The sequence below is a fragment of the Lissotriton vulgaris genome, chromosome 1_1 (genome assembly GCF_964263255.1).
Source record: "Lissotriton vulgaris chromosome 1_1, aLisVul1.2, whole genome shotgun sequence".
Taxonomy (NCBI): Eukaryota; Metazoa; Chordata; class Amphibia; order Caudata; family Salamandridae; genus Lissotriton; species Lissotriton vulgaris.
This window is the reverse complement of record NC_141685.1, coordinates 1,048,725,583-1,048,744,970: the sequence shown is the minus strand read 5'-3', so window position 1 is coordinate 1,048,744,970 and position 19,388 is coordinate 1,048,725,583. Positions and strand designations below refer to the sequence as shown.

At 47.5% G+C, this 19,388-nt stretch overlaps 1 protein-coding gene across 1 annotated transcript in view; it reads right to left on the bottom strand.

Moving 5' to 3' along the window:
• EPOR (erythropoietin receptor) overlaps positions 1-18,242 on the bottom strand; it is a 195,634-nt gene extending 177,392 nt beyond the window's left edge. Inside the window, exon 1 of the mRNA XM_086962765.1 lies at positions 16,894-18,242. Within this exon, the coding sequence (XP_086818891.1) occupies positions 16,894-17,056 (163 nt within the window). The 5' untranslated portion in view covers positions 17,057-18,242. The remainder of the gene's footprint in view (positions 1-16,893) is intronic.
• Between the last annotated feature and the right edge of the window lie 1,146 nt (positions 18,243-19,388).

Sequence of the window (19,388 nt, the reverse complement as noted above, 5' to 3'; positions counted from 1 at the left end):
AAAGTCACCTATTTGTTTATTAATGGTAATTATGAATTCTAGCACCAAGATGCCCTCGCATTGTACTTACACTCTTTATAAGTCCATCCTTTCATTCATTCAGTAAAGTGAAATTGTTTTATACTGTTTTCTAATGCAATGTCATCGTATTGCAATTAAAATATCATAAGACTCACTCCTCGTGGAGAGGGAATGATTTAAGCATCTAAATCTAATAAAGATACTAACAATGGCGGATTGTGGTTACAATTAAGTAACTTGTTTCTTCTTACAGTCCCACTGCTTTAAAGCAGTGCAAAGGAAGAAATAAAATGATAGTAACGATCCGTTATTATCAATTTATTTTTTGTATTGCAGTTGCCGCCAGGTTAGGGCAGGCTGGGCTCCCCATTTCACAGGGAGGAGGAGTGGCTGATGCTGCATCTGAAGTGCGCATGACTGTTGGCTGGCCGTCTCGGGCCGGCCAAAAAGTCATGCGCATTATGCATGTTCTCCACCCAGGTTGTATTACACCCTGGGTGGAGAAAATGCTCAGGCTTCCACTCCCTTTCTCAGTGCCGAACAACGTAGCTCAGGCCAATCACAACACTGCTATCATCAGCGTTGTGAATCGGTAGGGGAGTCTGGAATCCTGGGTGCTTCCTGTTCCTGCGGAGGAGAGGCAGCGGCTGGGACCGGCAACCAGCAGGTAGGTTTTATTTTTTATTTATTTCCTCCCCTCCCCTCCACTTTACCCTGGCTCACCGCCACCATCCCCAACCAGCTGCCACTACTTACAGTCCTTATAGCCAAAGACAATAAATTTAGGGCACCTGCAGACAACAAACTTTGTAGTTTATGAAACCCACCTAAGCAATGTGACTTGTTTTAGAGATCCCTTGACAAAGGTTCACCGCTCTCTAATATAGCTTTCAGCCTTCTGGGTAAAGAGGTAAACAATACTAAAAAAATAGAAACAATATTACATTTGAAAAATGCTTCGGGCTCAAAAGGCAGTCTGTCTTACAAACAAATTAATGGTTAGGTCCTCATATAAAATTATGGTATCACTCAAACATTTGAAGAAATGATTGCTGAGCATGCAAAAATATAATTTAAACAGTCTGGAAGATGGTTATATAATGGCTTACTAAATCATAAGTGCCACATGCAGCCAAGTAGAGATGTCAGCCAGATGTGCTGCCACAGAGGTGTTAATAAAGTGACATGCTTAAATGTGACTTATACCCATTTTACCATTTAACGTTTCATTAACTAAATATCTCTTACCACCTCCAACCCACACCTATTCCAGTTTATTATAGGCCCTTCAAAAACTTCCACTATCCCGTCATTCAATGGCTGTTGAGCAGTCTACCACAGAAACCCCACTTAACACATTCCTGAAGATTTTATCTTCACCCTCCAGGCCTTCACCCATTACCAGGCACCCATCTTCAATACGAATGTCAAGCCACAATCCAAAGGTGCCTGGTACACCTGATTTAATAACAAATGGATTAACACAAGTCTAGTGAAAACCTGTCGTTCTTAGCTTGTTTAGTAGTTTGATGGCCCAACTGTGTGTGATATTTGTATTTCTCAGACCCCAGTTTGTGCCATATTAATACCCCAGTTCGATAAAATAAACAAAATATTGCCTCCATCCTAATACAAGAAAAGCAAAAGGGCATTTTAGACCTCTCACCATAAAAGATGATCCTTTTTGTTTATCCTGTACACTGGCCATTATCAGCTGTCCTCCAATAATTTTCGCCATAGAGGTTCAGAAATGATTGAACCAGCCAGAAACTGCGAAGAAATCAGTCCCAAGTACTACTAAATGGACACTTCTCTACCTCAAACAGCCATTTGGATTAAAAAAACAGATCTTAATTGTCCGTTGTTCCGTCTGCCGCTAATTTGATGCTACAAGGCCCCTGTAGAGGCCAGAATAGCTTTAAATCTTCATCAGTGAGACACAATTTCCCAAAACTACTGGATTTTATCCACTGTCGATTAGGGATTCATTTATTACATAGCTTCTCCGTTATTCTTCACTCGTCCAAGTCATTCGGTCCGAACTCATTTTCTCAAGAGTTTGTATGTCTTTGATTCTCCTACCTTCTTGCTTCTCGAAGGCCAGTTCTCACAAAAGGTCAACGGAAATATACTTGCAGAGTGACTTCCTGACACAGAAGATTCGAATTTCAGATTCTGTAAAGGGATCCCTAATGCTGGTCAACAAATTCCAATGTGCAGATCAACGTTCCATTCCCAATACCAGATCCAGAGCTTATTATAACATCAGATTCCGCCGAGAACGAATGAGGAGCTTTAAAGACAATTGCAAGTTGTTGACAGGTCCATGAACTAGAGGATATCGGGAGAGTGTCTCTTTCTCTCTTCCCCCACCTCTCCCTCTCTATCTCTCTGTTTTACTGGGAAATCTGATAAAGAAGGTGCACAAACTAAGACTTCAGATTTTGGAACCCTCTAAAGGATGTGTAGTCATACTATACAACATTGTTTTGCAACTTCAAAGACCAGAGAAGGCCAAACAGATGTATTGTGGACGGGGTAGTGGACAGACTCTCTGCAAGAAGCCCTTTTCATAGACTTGAAGCACATATTCCTCTGCTGCTCTACACCTTAAAGCTGCTTCACAAGGTAATCATCATGAGGATGGATGGATGGATGGATAGGTTTTTATATAGCGCAATATCACCGCCAGGTCTCAAAGCGCTTTGCATTGGGAACCCGTCCTGGTTTTTCCCTGTGAGATAGCCCCTACTGGGTATCCCCAAGGTGAAAGCCAGGCATCCCGCCGCGGGGGGCCGTAGTGGAGATTAAGCAAGCTATTGCCCAGAGTTGCAGAGTGTGAACCTGTGATTCGAGTAGGCACCGAAGCGAGAATTACTGAGTCCGCAGACATTTTGGGCTCAAGACCCTGCCGCGTTGGGAATTGAACCCTGGTCCCGGGTCTGATCTCAGCGTCCGGGTCTGCCTCCTCTAACCAGTGAGCCACACTTCTCCACTTAACACGAGTATTCTTTATTCCAATTTCCTGATAGCACCATTGGGTTCCCAGCAGAGGTGGTTCTCTTTCTTTGTCTGACTGACTCAAATAACTCACTTCCCTCTACTACTTCTTACTGTAGACCTCCTGTCACTGAGCCAGGATCTGCTTTAGCCCCCCGGCCTTGATCTATGAACTTAAGTGCAATGTTCCTGATAATGTTAGTCTTCCCATTTGACTTTCTTTTGTTGCACCAGAATTATTCAAGATGCAAGGATAACTATACTAGAAAAGAGTACAGAACAGGCCTTTCAGGCCTGGATGAACCCAAAATTTCAATAAAATGTGTTTATATTTTTTTTTTAAAAAGTACGTACCAAATGGAGGTACTTCCGCTGTGTGATGAAGAATGGGGAGGAAGAGCTAGAGGTGCAAAGAGAAAGAGCAATAGGGAAAGTAGAGGTACTCACACTCTTAGCTTTTAAGCATGTAAATAGTTCAGGCACCTTCTACTGTAAGGAGTATGAAAAAGATATTGCATCTCTCATCCAAAGCAGACTGGACTACAGGCCTATGATGTCTCTAGATTAGATGGCAACAGCACGTTTTTATAGGCATGGTGGCCCACCGCCCTGCTCTTTTTGAGAATAAGAAAATAGGATCACATCACCCATAACTCAAAAGTCTCCAGTGGCTACCCACAGAGAACCAGATTCAAACTATGGACAATTCATACAACAGGCTATACCTCTAAAACAAGTTTAGGTTCTAAACACACAATTCAACCAACAACTGGTAGCCTCTCCATGATAAACAAAGTGGGGTCAATTCAGCAAAAGACGGGACACATTTCTAGTGTGTGAGAAGTTGGCCTGGTATATCATGTCCACTATTATAGTGGGCACCTTGCACCAGTCCAAACGACCCTTATTGATGGTAGGTTGTAAAGTCAACCTTATAGAAAGCTAACCTAGTGGTAGCTGTGGAGAGCAGCTTTCAGGCTAAGACTTAGAGGCGAGTTAAGCAAGCTATTTTACCAGTTGTAATCTCTTGAATGATAAATTAAAGCACACCACATAAGGTATATATAAAATATATATGTATTTAATCTAAACACAACCCCTCTGGACTCTTTATGAGGTCAGAGGTAAAAGTACAATACAAGAAACTTAATTACCATATGATAAGTTGCACAGTATACGCTTTGCCCTAGGGGCCTTACAAACCATATACTAAAATAGTGGTATAAGAACCACATGAGGGATAGAAAGCAAGCCTAGGGCCTGTAGAACCGCTGGGGCAACCAGGAACCACCCAAGGTAGGGACGCAGGAGACCCACGGGTGATGCGTGCAGTGCCTAAACACAGCCGCGGATCACCATTGACTTTCTATGGAGAACGAACAGTTTACAATTTTAAAGAATAAGGGCACTTAGAGGTGAACTACGATGGAACCCTTTTAGACTAGGAAACTTCGAGAGTCAAGACCCACGGAAGCACTAGAGTACTCGTGTTACCTCACCCAGGGAAGCCGGGTGCATAGTTGTCTTTTGGTGTCGGGTTTCGTTGTCAATACCAATGGAGAGCTGCGAAGACATGCTGCAGGCAACCAGAAGAAAAGTGTCCGGGTGGATCCAAGGGTGGATCTGAGATGTGAAGAACCTGAAAGCAGAGGGGACAGAGTCTTGGTCACCAGCCAGTGACCAGGATGGCGAGGAGAAGATGCCAGCCGATGTTGGGTGATTTCAGGTGAAAGAGGTGAAGCTTGACTCTTCAGCCACGAGGACCAGCAGGCGTCGACGATGACCAGGAGCTGGATTCGAGCTGTCCCACAAAGGATGTCGAGTGCTGCAGCGTCAGAATCTGGATTGGACCCAACAAGCCTTGGCAACAGCAATCCACGCAAGATGACACGATTGGCTTCGGTTCAAACCAGCAGAGTCTGGGGTAATCCTCCTTTGGAGGGGAGTCAGAGCACATCTGGAGCAACCAGGAAAGCTCAGGAAATCAAGGATTGGCCTTTGTGGGGGCTCACTAGCCAACGGACTAGGAACCGGGAAGGAGCCTCGAGCAGCGGTGAAGTAAGGGGACTCACGGGTCACTCGTGGAGTGCTGCCCTCTATACTTTGGTGCAAAAGGTGCTCGGGGCAGGGGCTGCGAAGACCCCAATGCACAACTTCAGGATACCTCGGGAAGTAGGTGCAGTTGCAAAAATACAGGATGTCCAGGAGTTCCGGTCCCATGTCTCTCGTGTCAGCTACGGGTCTCAGCTTTGCTGGGTTCTCGGGTCAGCCTCAGAGATGTCTGGAAGTCCGTGTCCTGTGTCGCTGATTCTTCGGAATCCTGTCGAATCCTCAAAAATGCAGACCAGCAAAGATGCTGTTGGTGCCTGTTTGAACAGGGTGGTCACTCCTTGACCACAAGGGAGATTTCTTCCGTCTTCCAGTCGATATGGAATGTCGAAGGTCCAAGATATATGTTGCAGAGATTCATCCAGGATAATTTAAAGTCCTAGGGACTGGGCTCCTATTCTTATAGTAAGTTTAGGGGTTGGACTAACTCTAGGGTCCCACCTATGGGAGGACTTTGGGAGGGGATGGTTACACCCCTTATTCTTTGTCCTGTTTCGCATCAGAGCTGGGGCAGAGCGCCCCAGCAACCGGTTTAAACTGGGAAATGCATGGAGCACCTTGTGTTCCCCAGGCAGTGTCTGAAAAGCATTCACTGAATGCAACCCACCCTGCCCCAATACACTAAAGCCTGTCTCGGAAGGTGCTAGCACCTCCCTGGACAGGAAACCTATTGTCCAGGCCTCTCCTGTCGGAGTTTCGTCCAGCAGCAGGAGGGCAGACTAGTGTCTGTGGCAGCAGCATCCATTTTGTGATGCTGGGGCTCTGTTTAACTTTAACCGGGTGTACCAGTGTGTACATGTCTTTTCCCTCTAGAAGGGTGAAATACTACCCCGACACCAAACACGACATGTTTTGATAAAGCCAAACCAAAGTTAGCATTAACCACGAGGATTATAATGCACTTAAGAGTATATGGTATGGCTATATCATAGAACAGCTAAAAGGAGATGGTTCTGAAAGCTGCAGAGGGGCTCAGCTCATGCTAGGGCACCCTCTCACACAAAACAAAGCACTCTGCCTTCAAGATTGTCAAGGCCTGCCATAGGAGTGACTTATAGGTTAATATGTGTCTATATGTTAAGGTAGATATAGGTATACTATATCTAAGTAAGGGGTGCTTACAACACCTTACCCAGGCTGCAAGTGCAGACCTGTGGTGCCATTTTGGAAGGCTAACCAGGGGTGGCATAATACATGCTTCAACCCCTGGTAGGCCTCTGGGGTACCTATGCCCTGGGTTCCTAAGTTACCATATACAGGGACTCACAAGGGTAACCCAGTAACCAATCTGGGATGTACCTAAAGTACATGGTGTCAATTTAGAGAGAGAACAGCTAGGCTGTGGTCCTGATTAGCAGGACCACAGCCATACTAAAGTCGAAAAACCAGTGAAAAAGAGCAAAAAGTGGGGGTAACCATAGGAAGCAGACCCCCTCTCCTATGTAGTGGAGTTAAAATCGCACTATTCCCGACCAACCTCCAGACAGGACCTCTATACGTGGTGTTTCTAGCAATTTCACTGGGCAACTAACGATGAACCCCTTACATCTGGTGTTTGAAGCAAATACGTTGCATGTGCTTGCTGTAAATGTCACGTCTAGAGGTTTTGTCAAAATCTCTGGTGTTCTTAGTTGTACACACATATCTAAAACAGAGCTTCGGATGATACCTCCACACCTGATGCTTCTAGCAAGCACCCACAAACATACTTAAGAGCACCTGACCAACTCTGCGTACCTATCAATACCTGCTATTTCTAACAAGATGACCGCACACATTTCTGTCAATAACAGAACTTCAAACCAAACCTACATACCTGTCGTTTCTACCAAGCACATCACAGATAAACAACAGAGCTTCAAACAGGCCTGCCACATTTGGAATTTGTGACAAGAATATTGCACAAATACCTAAGAACACCAGAGCTTCCGGTGGAACCACCCCACCTGATGTTTCTAGGAAGTATACTGCACACTTACATAGGAACCCCAAAGCTTCAGACAAAAGCCACAGGCCTGCCTAAGAACACAGAAGCTGCAAATAATGCCTCTACCACCAGCATTTCTAGCAAGTCCACCCCGTGCATACCTAAGAACTCTAAAGCCTTAAAAGAAATGCCACTCCAGGTGTTTGCAGCCAATCACCTGCGCGCATACCTAAAACACCCGAGCTCATGATGGAACCTCCACACCTGTTTTTTCTAGCATCTCAACCATCCACATTCTTAAGAACACGAGAGCTTCTGACAGAAACTCCACATCTGCCATTTTTAGGGCTCGCCTGCTGATGCGCTCAAGGGCATAGCTGGCGAGCTATATTGTGGCTTAAACAGAGTTTAACCATCTCGGCGATTTGTTGCAGTGCCCGAGAGCGCTGTGCACATCAAAGCCAACAGCCTCCTCAGGCATCTCAAGCTTCCCCCAGCCGGCATTTCTCCTCCCCTAATTATTCACTGCACGGCCGGCCGGCCTGCACATCAAAGGTTGCTGCTCCCAGCCCCTATTCTTCCCTTCTTGCCTCTCCCCGCCCCTCCCACCCCCCCTTCCCACCACAGCAATGCCGAGGGCTTGTTTATATTGCAGCCTAACCATCTTGCACGCTGCTCTTGAAACAATAACCGTTGTTGGTCATGATATAATTAAACGCTCTAATTATTTTATCAGGGCCACACAGAATTTTATAAAGTCTTTTGCTGGTATTTTCGTTTTATGCTGATTGCTATTTTACACCTTTCACATGCTGGCGATTTGCTTCAAAGGAATACATTCATCCTGAATCCCGTTACTAGAGCTTTCTCCTCTTCTGCTATATATGGGTTTTAGTTGAATTTCATTGACCTCTTTTACTAATGATTTATAAAAAGTGCCACCCACCACACAGCTCCACCTACACAGCTCCACCGATGCACCCACCACACAGCTCCACCGATGCACCCACCACACAGTTCCACTGATGCACCCACCACACAGCTCCACCGATGCACCCACCTCACAGCTCCACCGAGGCACCCACCACACAGCTCCACAGATGCACCCACTACACAGCTCCACAGATGCACCCACCACCCAGCTCCAATGATGCACCCACCACACAGCTCCACTGATGCACCCACCACCCAGCTCCACCGATGCACCCACCACACAGCTCCACCGACACAGCTCCACCGATGCACCCACCACACAGCTCCACTAATGCAACAACCACACAGCTCCACCGACACAGCTCCACCGATGCACCAACCACACAGCTTCACTGATGCAACCACCACTCAGCTCCACCGACACAGCTCCACCGATGCACCCACCACAGAGCTCCACAGATGACCCCACCACACAGCTCCACTGATGCACCCAAGACACAGCTCCACCGAGGCATCCACCACACAGCTCCACCGAGGCACCCACCACACAGCTCCACCGATACACCCACCACACAGCTCCACCTATGCACCCACCACACAGCTCCACCGAGGCAACCACCACACAGCTCAACAGATGCACCCACCACACAGCTCCACCGATGCACCCACCACACAGCTCCACCGAGGCACCCACCGCACAGCTCCACCGATGCACCCACCACACAGCTTCACCGATGCAGTCACCACACAGCTCCAGCGATGCAGCCACCACACAGCTCCACCGACACAGCTCCACCAATGCACCCACCACACAGCTCCACCGATGCACCCACCACACAGCTCCACCGATGCACCCACCACACAGCTCCACTGATGCACCCACCACACAGCTCCACCGACACAGCTCCACCGATGCACCCACCACACATCTCCACTGATGCAACCACCACACAGCTCCACCGACACAGCTCCACCGATTCACCCACCACACAGCTCCACTGATGCAACCACCACACAGCTCCACCGACACAGCTCCACCGATGCACCCACCACAGAGCTCCACAGATGACCCCACCACACAGGTCCACTGATGCACCCAAGACACAGCTCCACCGAGGCACCCACCACACAGCTCCACAGATGCACCCACCACACAGCTCCACAGATGCACCCACCACACAGCTCCACCAATGCACCCACTAAGCTCCACCGATGCACCCACCACACAGCTTCACCGATGCACCCACCACAGAGCTCCACTGAGGCACCCACCACACAGCTCCACCGATGCACCCACCAAACAGCTCCACCGAGGCACCCACCACACAGCTCCACAGATGCACCCACCACACAGCTCCACAGATGCACCCACCACACAGCTCCACAGATGCACCCACCACCCAGCTCCACCGATGAATCCACCACACAGCTCCACTGATGCACCCCCCACCCATCTCCACCGATGCACCCACCACACAGCTCCACTGACACAGCTCCACCGATGCACCCACCACACAGCTCCACTGATGCAACCACAAAACAGTTCCACTGACACAGCTCCACCGATGCACCCACCACACAGCTCCACTGATGCAACCACCACACAGCTCCACTGACACAGCTCCACTGATGCACCCACCACAGAGCTCCACAGATGACCCGACCACTCAGCTCCACTGATGCACCCAAAACACAGCTCCACTGAGGCACCCACCACACAGCTCCACCGAGGCACCCACCACACAGCTCCACCGATACACCCACCACACAGCTCCACCTATGCACCCACCACACAGCTCCACCGAGGCACCCACCACACAGCTCAACCAAAGCACCCACCACACAGCTCCACCGATGCACCCACCACACAGCTCCACCGATGCACCCACCACACAGCTTCACCGAGGCACCCACCACACAGCTCAACGATGCACCCACCACACAGCTCCACCGATGCACCCACCACACAGCTTCACCAATGCACCCACCACACCGCTCCAGCGATGCAGCCACCACACAGCTCCACCGACACAGCTCCACCAATGCACCCACCACACTGCTCCACCGATGCACCCACCACACAGCTCCACCGATGCACCCACCACACAGCTCTACTGATGCACCCACCACCCAGGTCCACCGATGCACCCACCACACAGCTCCACCTACACAGCTCCACTGATGCACCCACCACCCAGCTCCACCGATGCACCCACCACACAGCTCCACCGACACAGCTCCACTGATGCACCCACCACACAGCTCCGCAGAGGCATCCACCACACAGCTCCACCGATGCACCCCCACACAGCTCCACTGATGCACCAACTAAGCTCCACCGATGTACCCACCACACAGCTCCACCAATGCACCCACTAAGCTCCACCGATGCACCCACCACACAGCTCCACCGATGCACCCACCACACAGCTCCACTGATGCATCCACCACCCAGCTCCACCTATGCACCCACCACACAGCTCCACCTACACAGCTCCACCGATGCACCCACCACCCAGCTCCACCGATGCACCCACCACACAGCTCCACTGATGCACCCACCACAGAGCTCCACCGATGCACCCACCACACAGCTCCACCGATGCTCCAACTAAGCTCCACCAATGCACCCACTAAGCTCCACCGATGCACCCACCACACAGCTTCACCAATGCACCCACCACAGAGCTCCACCGAGGCACCCACCACACAGCTCCACTGATGCACCCACCACAAAGCTCCACCGACACAGCTCCACCGATGCACCCACCACACAGCTCCACTGATGCACCCACCACAGAGCTCCACCGATGCATCCACCACACAGCTCCACTGATGCTCCAACTAAGCTCCACCAATGCACCCACTAAGCTCCACCGATGCACCCACCACACAGCTTCACCGATGCACCCACCACAGAGCTCCACCGAGGCACCCACCACACAGCTCCACCGATGCACCCACCACACAGCTCCACCACTGAACCCACCACTCAGCTCCACGGATGCACCCACCACACAGCTCCACCTACACAGCTCCACCGATGCACCCACCAGACAGCTCCACCAATGCACCCACCACACAGCTCCACCGAGGCACCCACCACACAGCTCCACCGATGCACCCACCACACAGCTCCACCGATGCAGCCACCACACAGCTCCACCGATACAGCTCCACCGATGCTCCCACCACCCAGCTCCACCGATGCACCCACCACACAGCTCCACCGACACAGCTCCACCTATACATCCACCACACAGCTCCACCGATGCACCCACCACACAGCTCCACCGAGGCACCCACCATACAGCTCCACCAAGGCACCCACCAAACAGCTCCACCAATGCACCCACTAAGCCGCACCTATGCACACACCACTCAGCGCAACCACAGCATCACTCAGCACCACCACAGCATCACTCAGCGCAACAACTGCATTACTCAGCGTAACCACAGCATCACTCAGCGCAACCACAGCATCACTCAGCGCAACCACAGCATCACTCAGCGCAACCACAGCATCACTGGTTCAAATATGTTCTTTCAATGTTTTAAGCTGTTTTCAAGCTTTCACGCTTTATTACAAATCACAAAAAGATGTTAATATTTCACTTCTGTTCTTGGATTTTCGTCACAATAAAAAACATTGAACATAATCTTCACAAAAGTTATTTACAAAAGTTTAAGCTATTGCCATTACAAATTAAATAAATTATTTTAGTATTAATCATTTAAAAAAAATTAAAAGCCATTGTTATTTGTAATATCAATACATCTAAGTCACGTAAATACAAAACCTGTTGCAATACAAATGCTATAGGTGTCACATTTGCGAAAGTTATAACTATTGGCATTGTAAATGACAAAGCTATTAATTTAGCTATTTTAAAAAAAACATAAATAAAAAAAAATCATTGATAAGACCAATAGCTCAAACTATCCTAATGCGAGCCCTATTGCATTTCCAATGCTTGTTAGCAAACTGAGCAGACAGACACTACAAGAACGCCTGAGCTGCTGCCTCGACTCCTTATTTCATTTACAACGAGGTAAGCCCTGACTTGAACTGCAAGCTCTCTACAGCTGCCACAGATAGAAAGGAAGACATTTGTGGGGGTCATTCTGGCAGCCTGGTGCATCCCGGGTGCAGTGGGCATGAGCAAGGCAGGAGGGAGAGTGGGATGAGAGGCCCTCACCCGCTGCATTGGAGCAGAACGTGCACCAACCCACCACACGCACACACTCTCACTCGTATCTTCTCCCACAACACATGCTGCCCTGAGATAAGCAGGCTGGAGTACGCTCTGTCCCTCATTCTAGCTAATCGTCTCACGGCGGAGGGCAGTGACGCACAAGACAACCAGGGCTGGCGGGAAACAAGCCTTCACTTGATCTTGTCGCCTGTTTCTCTGTTTCTCTCTCTTGCACCAACGAATACAAGTTCCAAAACATAGAAAAAGCAGAGTTCGATGACCAACTGCCATCCGGTTTATGGCCGTGCGTGGCAGCCTCATCCCTCCAATGTGGTTTTAACAAAAAACGACATTTGTAAAAAGGTTTTCTGTCACGAGACGGGCTGCTTCACTTCATGCTAGAGCAGAAACTAAGGTACAGACACACAAAACGCACTCGCACGTATGCAAAGTTGTGTTTGTTGTCCTGGTGGAATGTTTTGCAAGTTCTGATTTTAGGCCACGCAGACTTTGCACTTCCCCGGCTTGGTCTTTATTCCCAGTTTGCATTCGCCCGAGTGAAGTCATAATTGTTACTCCCGAAGCGAGATCATTGTCTACCTGCTAAAGACTGCTATCACATAGAATGTGGATCGGGTGTTCAATTTTCTCGCCATTCTGGGTTTCCAAGAGTGGAGGATAGTGTGCTAATAGTGCACAAACTCAGAATGTGCGTTATTGCCCTACCAGAATTGCCCTGGATTTTACCTGGTGTAAGTCTTGTGTGCAAAACCCCTACAAGTGTGCAATTTGTACCTCACTTGTAACCCCGAATCAGGATTAGCTGGGGGGTTGGAATTGGAATTCTGCAATGTAAATCTGTATCACAATCATTTTATAAGTGGTAAGTAATGATAGATACAGTACAAATTGTCACAAAACATCATTCTTTTTATGCAGGAATGGCAAAGCCCAAAAAAGTGCAACTTTCATGTCGTTTCAAAGTTTTGTATCGACCTTCAAAGGCACTCATATCTGTCTCAGTCAGCCCTCTTGCGTTCAGGGCGTGGGTTCTTCAAGCAAGCTTGTCTCCTTTAAACCAGCCTGCTAAACAGCTTTGGCACTCTCTTGCTTTTTTTGTGTGCATTTTCCTTTAAGATCAGTTCAAAACAATCGTTTACACTTTTTAATAGACGTGGACTGTTTCTATGAATGACTTGAAGTCATTTCGAAAGGCTTTATTATGTGACTGTACCTCCAGTTTCGGTTCAGTAGATGCTTGTGTTCAATGTATGTGTTCCATAATATGGTCAATCCGCTCCTTTAGGCCCGTTCCTAGAAAAATCCAAAATCCACTTGTGCAAAAGCTCTTACATGATTCAGGAATGTGTGATGCTGTGATTCGGTTCCTGTGGTTATAGCCACTTCCTGACCCCTCTTCCATTCTCATTCCTGCTCCATAGACCGACCCCCAACTGACAACTAATAAAGAATCAATCTAACTTCTCACTGACACAAGCATCTCCTTCAAATAAAACATAATTAGAAAAATAAGACAGCATAGTATCAGCTCTCCTTCCACAAAAAAAGTGAAACCTTGCCTACCTAAAACAGATTCAGAGTGACAGTCTAAACCCTAGGCCTCTATCGCCTGGATGGAAGCGATACACTGCTCCGCAGCCTCTAAAACGCTCGCCTGGCATCCCTGCTAGGCAAGCTACACACTGAAGTTTATCTCATCCAAGGCTTGAACAACTTTGACCCTGTCACTCCAATATGAAGGAATTTCACTGATTCTCCCTTCACATCTGCATCATCTTCAAAGTACCCTTGAAGACCAACACGGACGTCTTAAACCACACCCCAGCATACCAAACTCAGAAGAACACCATCTCAAGTTAAAGATCCAAGTCAGGAACCAAGAAATCACCAGTCTGGTGCTTGGGAAGTTCAAAAAAGAAAATACTCAAAGACAGGCTGTCTATGCTACAAGGATACGGGACAACATCTACATTGTCAAAAAAAGGGGGGGACCAGGAACCGTTAATTAAACCAGGTCCTGCACACAAGGCTCCTATATAACTGTGCTACAGAGGGGTGTGCAGTTCCTAACAAAGGGACAAGGGAAAGAGCAGGTCTTTCTTTGTGATGCCTTCACACACCCCGAAGGATGTCATGCTTCATCATTGGGCTCTGCTCCTTGTCGGCCGGCGCAGCAATGCCCGACGGGCTCCCATAAACGGGGCTCTTTGGCAGAGATCTTTTGAAGAAGCCGTGGAGTGCGTGCGGGTAAGAGGCCAAGGGCAGTGTAGTGCACAGGTAGTGAGTTTTAAAATAAGTCTGGAGCAGGCCTGTTCAAAATGATTTAATGGTTCAGGTAGTTCCCGCGTAGTTAAAAATTCTGTGGAACCCCACGAAGAAAGACCTGCCCTTTTCCTTGTCCCCTTGTTAGGAACTGCACACCCCTCTGTAACAACATCTACATCAACATCAGAAATGCCTAAACCCCGTGAAAGAAAGAAATAACTTGTAGAGTCATCTCTTCAAAGAACACAACCTGCCCACACAGTAGGAAACTACATATATAACCTGCCTCCTGTTTCTAACTGCTCTCTAACTGAGTTTTCACTACACAAATATCAGTGCATATATACATACAAAAGAGAGTAGTCCCTGTAAGGGTACAACCCCCTCACTGCACACACCTTTCACTGAAGAGACATGGCCCTGAACAGCCCCAGGCTTTATTCAACACATCAGTCTACATCACTCAGAGAAAGGAGGCAGAGCCCTCTGCTACGCAGGCTCAGAATCTATCACTTACTGCTTACCTTCCACCAAAAGTATGCAGTGCAGAGCACACCCCTGGGGAAGACCAGGTGCTAGTGCTGACTTACCTCTCTTTCTAAAGGCCTTCTAGAGCACTCAGAATCTAGTAATCAAACATTGACCCGTAGACAGCGGCAGTCGTACTCCTCACTGCACACTTGTACAGAAGCGCAGCCAGGGTTCTCTCCTCTTAAGGACCAGGCACTGGTATCCAAACTCCCTCTTCTCCAGCTCTTTTCACAGCGTCCTCTTTTAAAGCATAAGTACAAGCCTGGTTTTCACTCTTAGTGACTGTCGCCTTCCTGGCACTTTGCAGTGCTTGGTAATCAAATCACTTCATACAACGAGCAAAGCCATGTAATTCATTCAGTCATCCCCTAAAAATTACACTAACATCAGTGCCAGAAAGTAGGAGGATCCCGCCAGATTCTAGTTCCAGCAGCTGTTTTTGTGCTGGGTCTGGGATCTGACCTAGCCAAGGAAATATGTTGAATTTGTCCTGGTGTCATTTTCTGACACCAGAGTATAATTCAGCAGAGCCAGCACTTTGTCTGCATTACGTTTGGAGCAGCAACCTGCAGGCAGCGACGGGGATTTATTTTCACTTCCAGCCAGCACACACAAAGGCCTGATTGAATGGGCCATCAGCCCTTTTTTGTTTAAGTATCAGCCTGGCTGGGAGCTATATAGAGCCTATTGTCTAGATGCCAATACAATAGAAGGAAAAAAAATCAGATAGCTTATCACTTCACAAGTACTTTAGAGAAACTATTATTTGGAGGTAGGTTTTTGACTTTGTTTAACATCTTATGTAAGACGTGCATATACTGTAAGAATGCAAGATCTGTCTTTGTGTATGAGGTTACACAACTAATTATTTAAATGGCACCTTCTATTTTTTTATAGTTCATTATTTTACAGCCCTACTCATCCCAATGTAGGGCGTCAGAGCACTTTACATCACATGCAGAGGCACTATAAATCAAATAAGTGTGTAAATCAATGTACAGGAAATCTTACGTAAGATGATGAGGGATGTAAGGGGTAGGATTCAGATACCATCCGTGCTTGTAGACATTATATTTTAAGAGTAAATGGTCTGGAGTAAGACAAAGTCAGCATATAAAATGTAATGCAGTGATTGTGGTTGCCTGTACTAACAAGACTTTATTACTTCCCAAAGGAACCCTTCTTTGCAATCTTAGAATGAAAAAAGAATTAAAAAAAAAAAGTCTAAACCCATGACTTACAGTTTGCATGTAGCTCCTTGATGCTGGTAAATAGATCACTGTGCTCTATTAGAAGGATTGCAACTTATGAACTGGAAGTAACAAAAGGATCTCAGTGTCAAATGCAGTGACCCACTTACCTAGCTACGTAAAGTACAAATATGTGAAATGCGTTTTGCATGATGTGATTTGATGTGATGCTACTTTATGAGTCAAAACACTGACTGGACAAAACACAAAATTCTCCCAGAACTGTGTTAACCACTAGCGTTATCTTCCCGCTATTATAATTCCCTTAAAATTGCTGGGCTCACAATGATCTCTGCTGCAGGTTTTTTTTTTCTTAATCCTGTAAGATATTTTAAAGTACAGTTTCATTGTGGTCAAAGCTTGAACAGATTTAATGTCACATATGTCCTTGTAGGCAATTTCTTTGCAGCATTTATTTATTTAAATAAATGTATTCTTGACAGTCAGACCCTGCATTTCAAGCTCCGCCCCTAGTGATTCCATCCCTTTCTTCTGCCACGCCTTCACCCCCAATTTATGGATCCACAGAGAATTTTTCCCCAATTCTATCATTGACTAAAAGAACATATTTTCACAGCATCTATCCCCGTGCCCCACTCCCTCTATCGGGTGCTCTGATAGAGATGCCCACAGCTCGTACCTTTCCTCTGGAAGACGTCGTCAAGCGGCAGCTGTCTGTTCTCTGCCTCTGGCGGGGGAACTTCGGCTCTGCTCTGGCTGCTGCTGCCAACCCAGAGGCAGAGGAGGCCAATGAGTCCCCCGCGGAGGAAGGGTGAACCCCGACTCTTCATGTGGTCCTCCATACTACCAGGCAGTGCTTAATTTGAGCTGGTGGTTTCTGGTGCCAGGTACCAGCACTTAATTGTCAACACCGGCACTTATGACAGTATGGCACACAATGGCGCTGTTTTGTCTAATCTAGAGATTAGCACAAGAGCAGTCCTTTGGAAAAAAAGCCTGGAATAGTCTGAATTGTCAGACTTGTCGAAGTGTGATGGGGAATAGTTGTGTTGATACTGTCATCAACAGCGTTGGCATGGGCAATGGGTGGTGCAAGCTGCAGCGGCCTCCTGACGAGGGCCCTGGCCCTTATTATTTCACAAATTAAGCACTGCTGCTAGGCCTTCTCCCCGGCCTCTCACTAAGGTGTCACTCCTTGCCCACGAGGCCGGCTGTTTGAGGGATGTTTACCTTTCAAAGCGTCTGCTTTTTATGTGTAATACACTGGCATTTCCACTTCTGTCCTTGGACGCCAAGCCTTCACCGTCCCATTCCAAGACGTCTCCCTGCCCTTGAGCCCAAAACGTTCCAGTATCTGTACCAGTAGATGAACAATACCACTGCGGCTCTCCTAGTCCTTGAGAGCTGAGATCTTGCTTTGCTAGTCGACGACGGCTTCCATTCCAACCTCAGTCCCCCCAGACTTAAGATCTCGCCAGGCTACCAAAAATCCCACCTTGGCCCATCCATTCCTTGAGTGCCAAGCACCCACTATCCCTGTTCGCGAAAAATACCAGTCCACACAGACGTTCTCAGTGGCTCTCCCGGTACTTGAGGCCCAGTACCTCACAGTGCCACGCCGTAGAAGTGTATCCTCTGGCTCTCTCAGACCCTGGGTGCCAAGCTCAGAGCGTGCCAGTTCCCCAGTACTTCAGCACCGAAGACGGTTCACGGAGCGGCCTGGCGGTGACGTCCGTCGCTATGACCCTTTGTCAGTTTCTCTTTCTCTGTGAAAGGCCTCCATCGCTTCTGTCCATGTGCATGCCAATGTGTCTGGGTGCCCTGTTCCCAGACTGCGCTGTGCCTTTCTGGCAGTTTCTTCTCTCCGCTGCTCTCTCTTCCGTGTCTTTTCTGTCTCAAATCCTCGTGTCTGCTTTATCTGGAATATTGTCTCTGGGTCTTTCTCTGGGCCTCCCTGCGTGCACTTGCTCCTGTTTGCTTGTATACCCTCGCTGTTCTCCCTGCTCTTCTTGCACCTCTCATGAAAGTACATCTGCCTTTCGGTGCCTCAGTCCCTCCCACTCTTGTCTTGCAGTCTTAGCCACCCCTCTCCCCGCAAAGGCCTAAGAGGAAACTCTTCCAAGAGTGTGGGATCTGGAGGCTGAGATAAGAATGAGTGAACAGGAGCGCAGTCACAAAATGGCGCAAGTAACGTGAACTGTTTGTCTGTTCTCCCAGCGTTGTGACCCTATGCTGCAGAACTGCATCAAACTCTTTGTTTACAGCAGTAGTACTGGGAAACTCAATTTGTAACTTCAGATCAGGTTTAAAACTGTTAGGGCTATTCACCGTGTATCTGCTAGATGGCTGTGGCAAGCAGCATAACAGTGTATCAATTTCTTTTTCAATAATTATGGTCAGAAAATCATTTAAACGCACCCCCATGGTGTATTCTTCTCTATGCCGAACTCTAAGTTAAAAAAAAAAGCATAGGCACAGGCTGCTAACCATAAACAGATACTGCCACCATCCAGGCTACATCTACGTCCTCTAGTGCATTGCACTTTCAGTTATCTCTTCAATCCATTTTTTTTCTGGGTAACTTCAGGAACGATTTTCCACCCTGGTTTTGTATTGGGAGGTGGGTGGGTTGCTTCCTATTTCAGAGACGATTTCCAGGATGTACACTTTGTATTCCAGGTTATTAGACTTTTCTATATCATATGATTTTTATTGATAATAATGGACACTGAACAGAATAGCAAGCTCCAGGAAGATGAGCGGCAAAACCAGGAAACCAAGGTCAGGGGAGAAATGAAAATATTTGTTCATTTTAACCTGAGAGGTTTTCAGTGAATCTGTGCATCTGCTCTAGATTCAACGCCAGTACAGTCCATCTGACAAAGATATCTCCCATCTCACCACGCAGTTGCTTTGCATATCTTTTTTTTATTTTTATTTTTTTTATTTTTTCTCTTGTATTTAAAAAAAAAAAAATATTGGGAAAGTGGTACATGGAAGGACAAATTCATCAAGTAGTTACAAAAGCATAGTCAAGTCTAAAATAGCAGTTGATATATTTACACAGAATCTACAATAAATACTTTAGCGAGAGGAATAATAAATTACTGGTAAAAAGACATTTAATTACAAAAGGGTATCGAATCAACTCATCAAATTCTGGCAGCCCTCCAG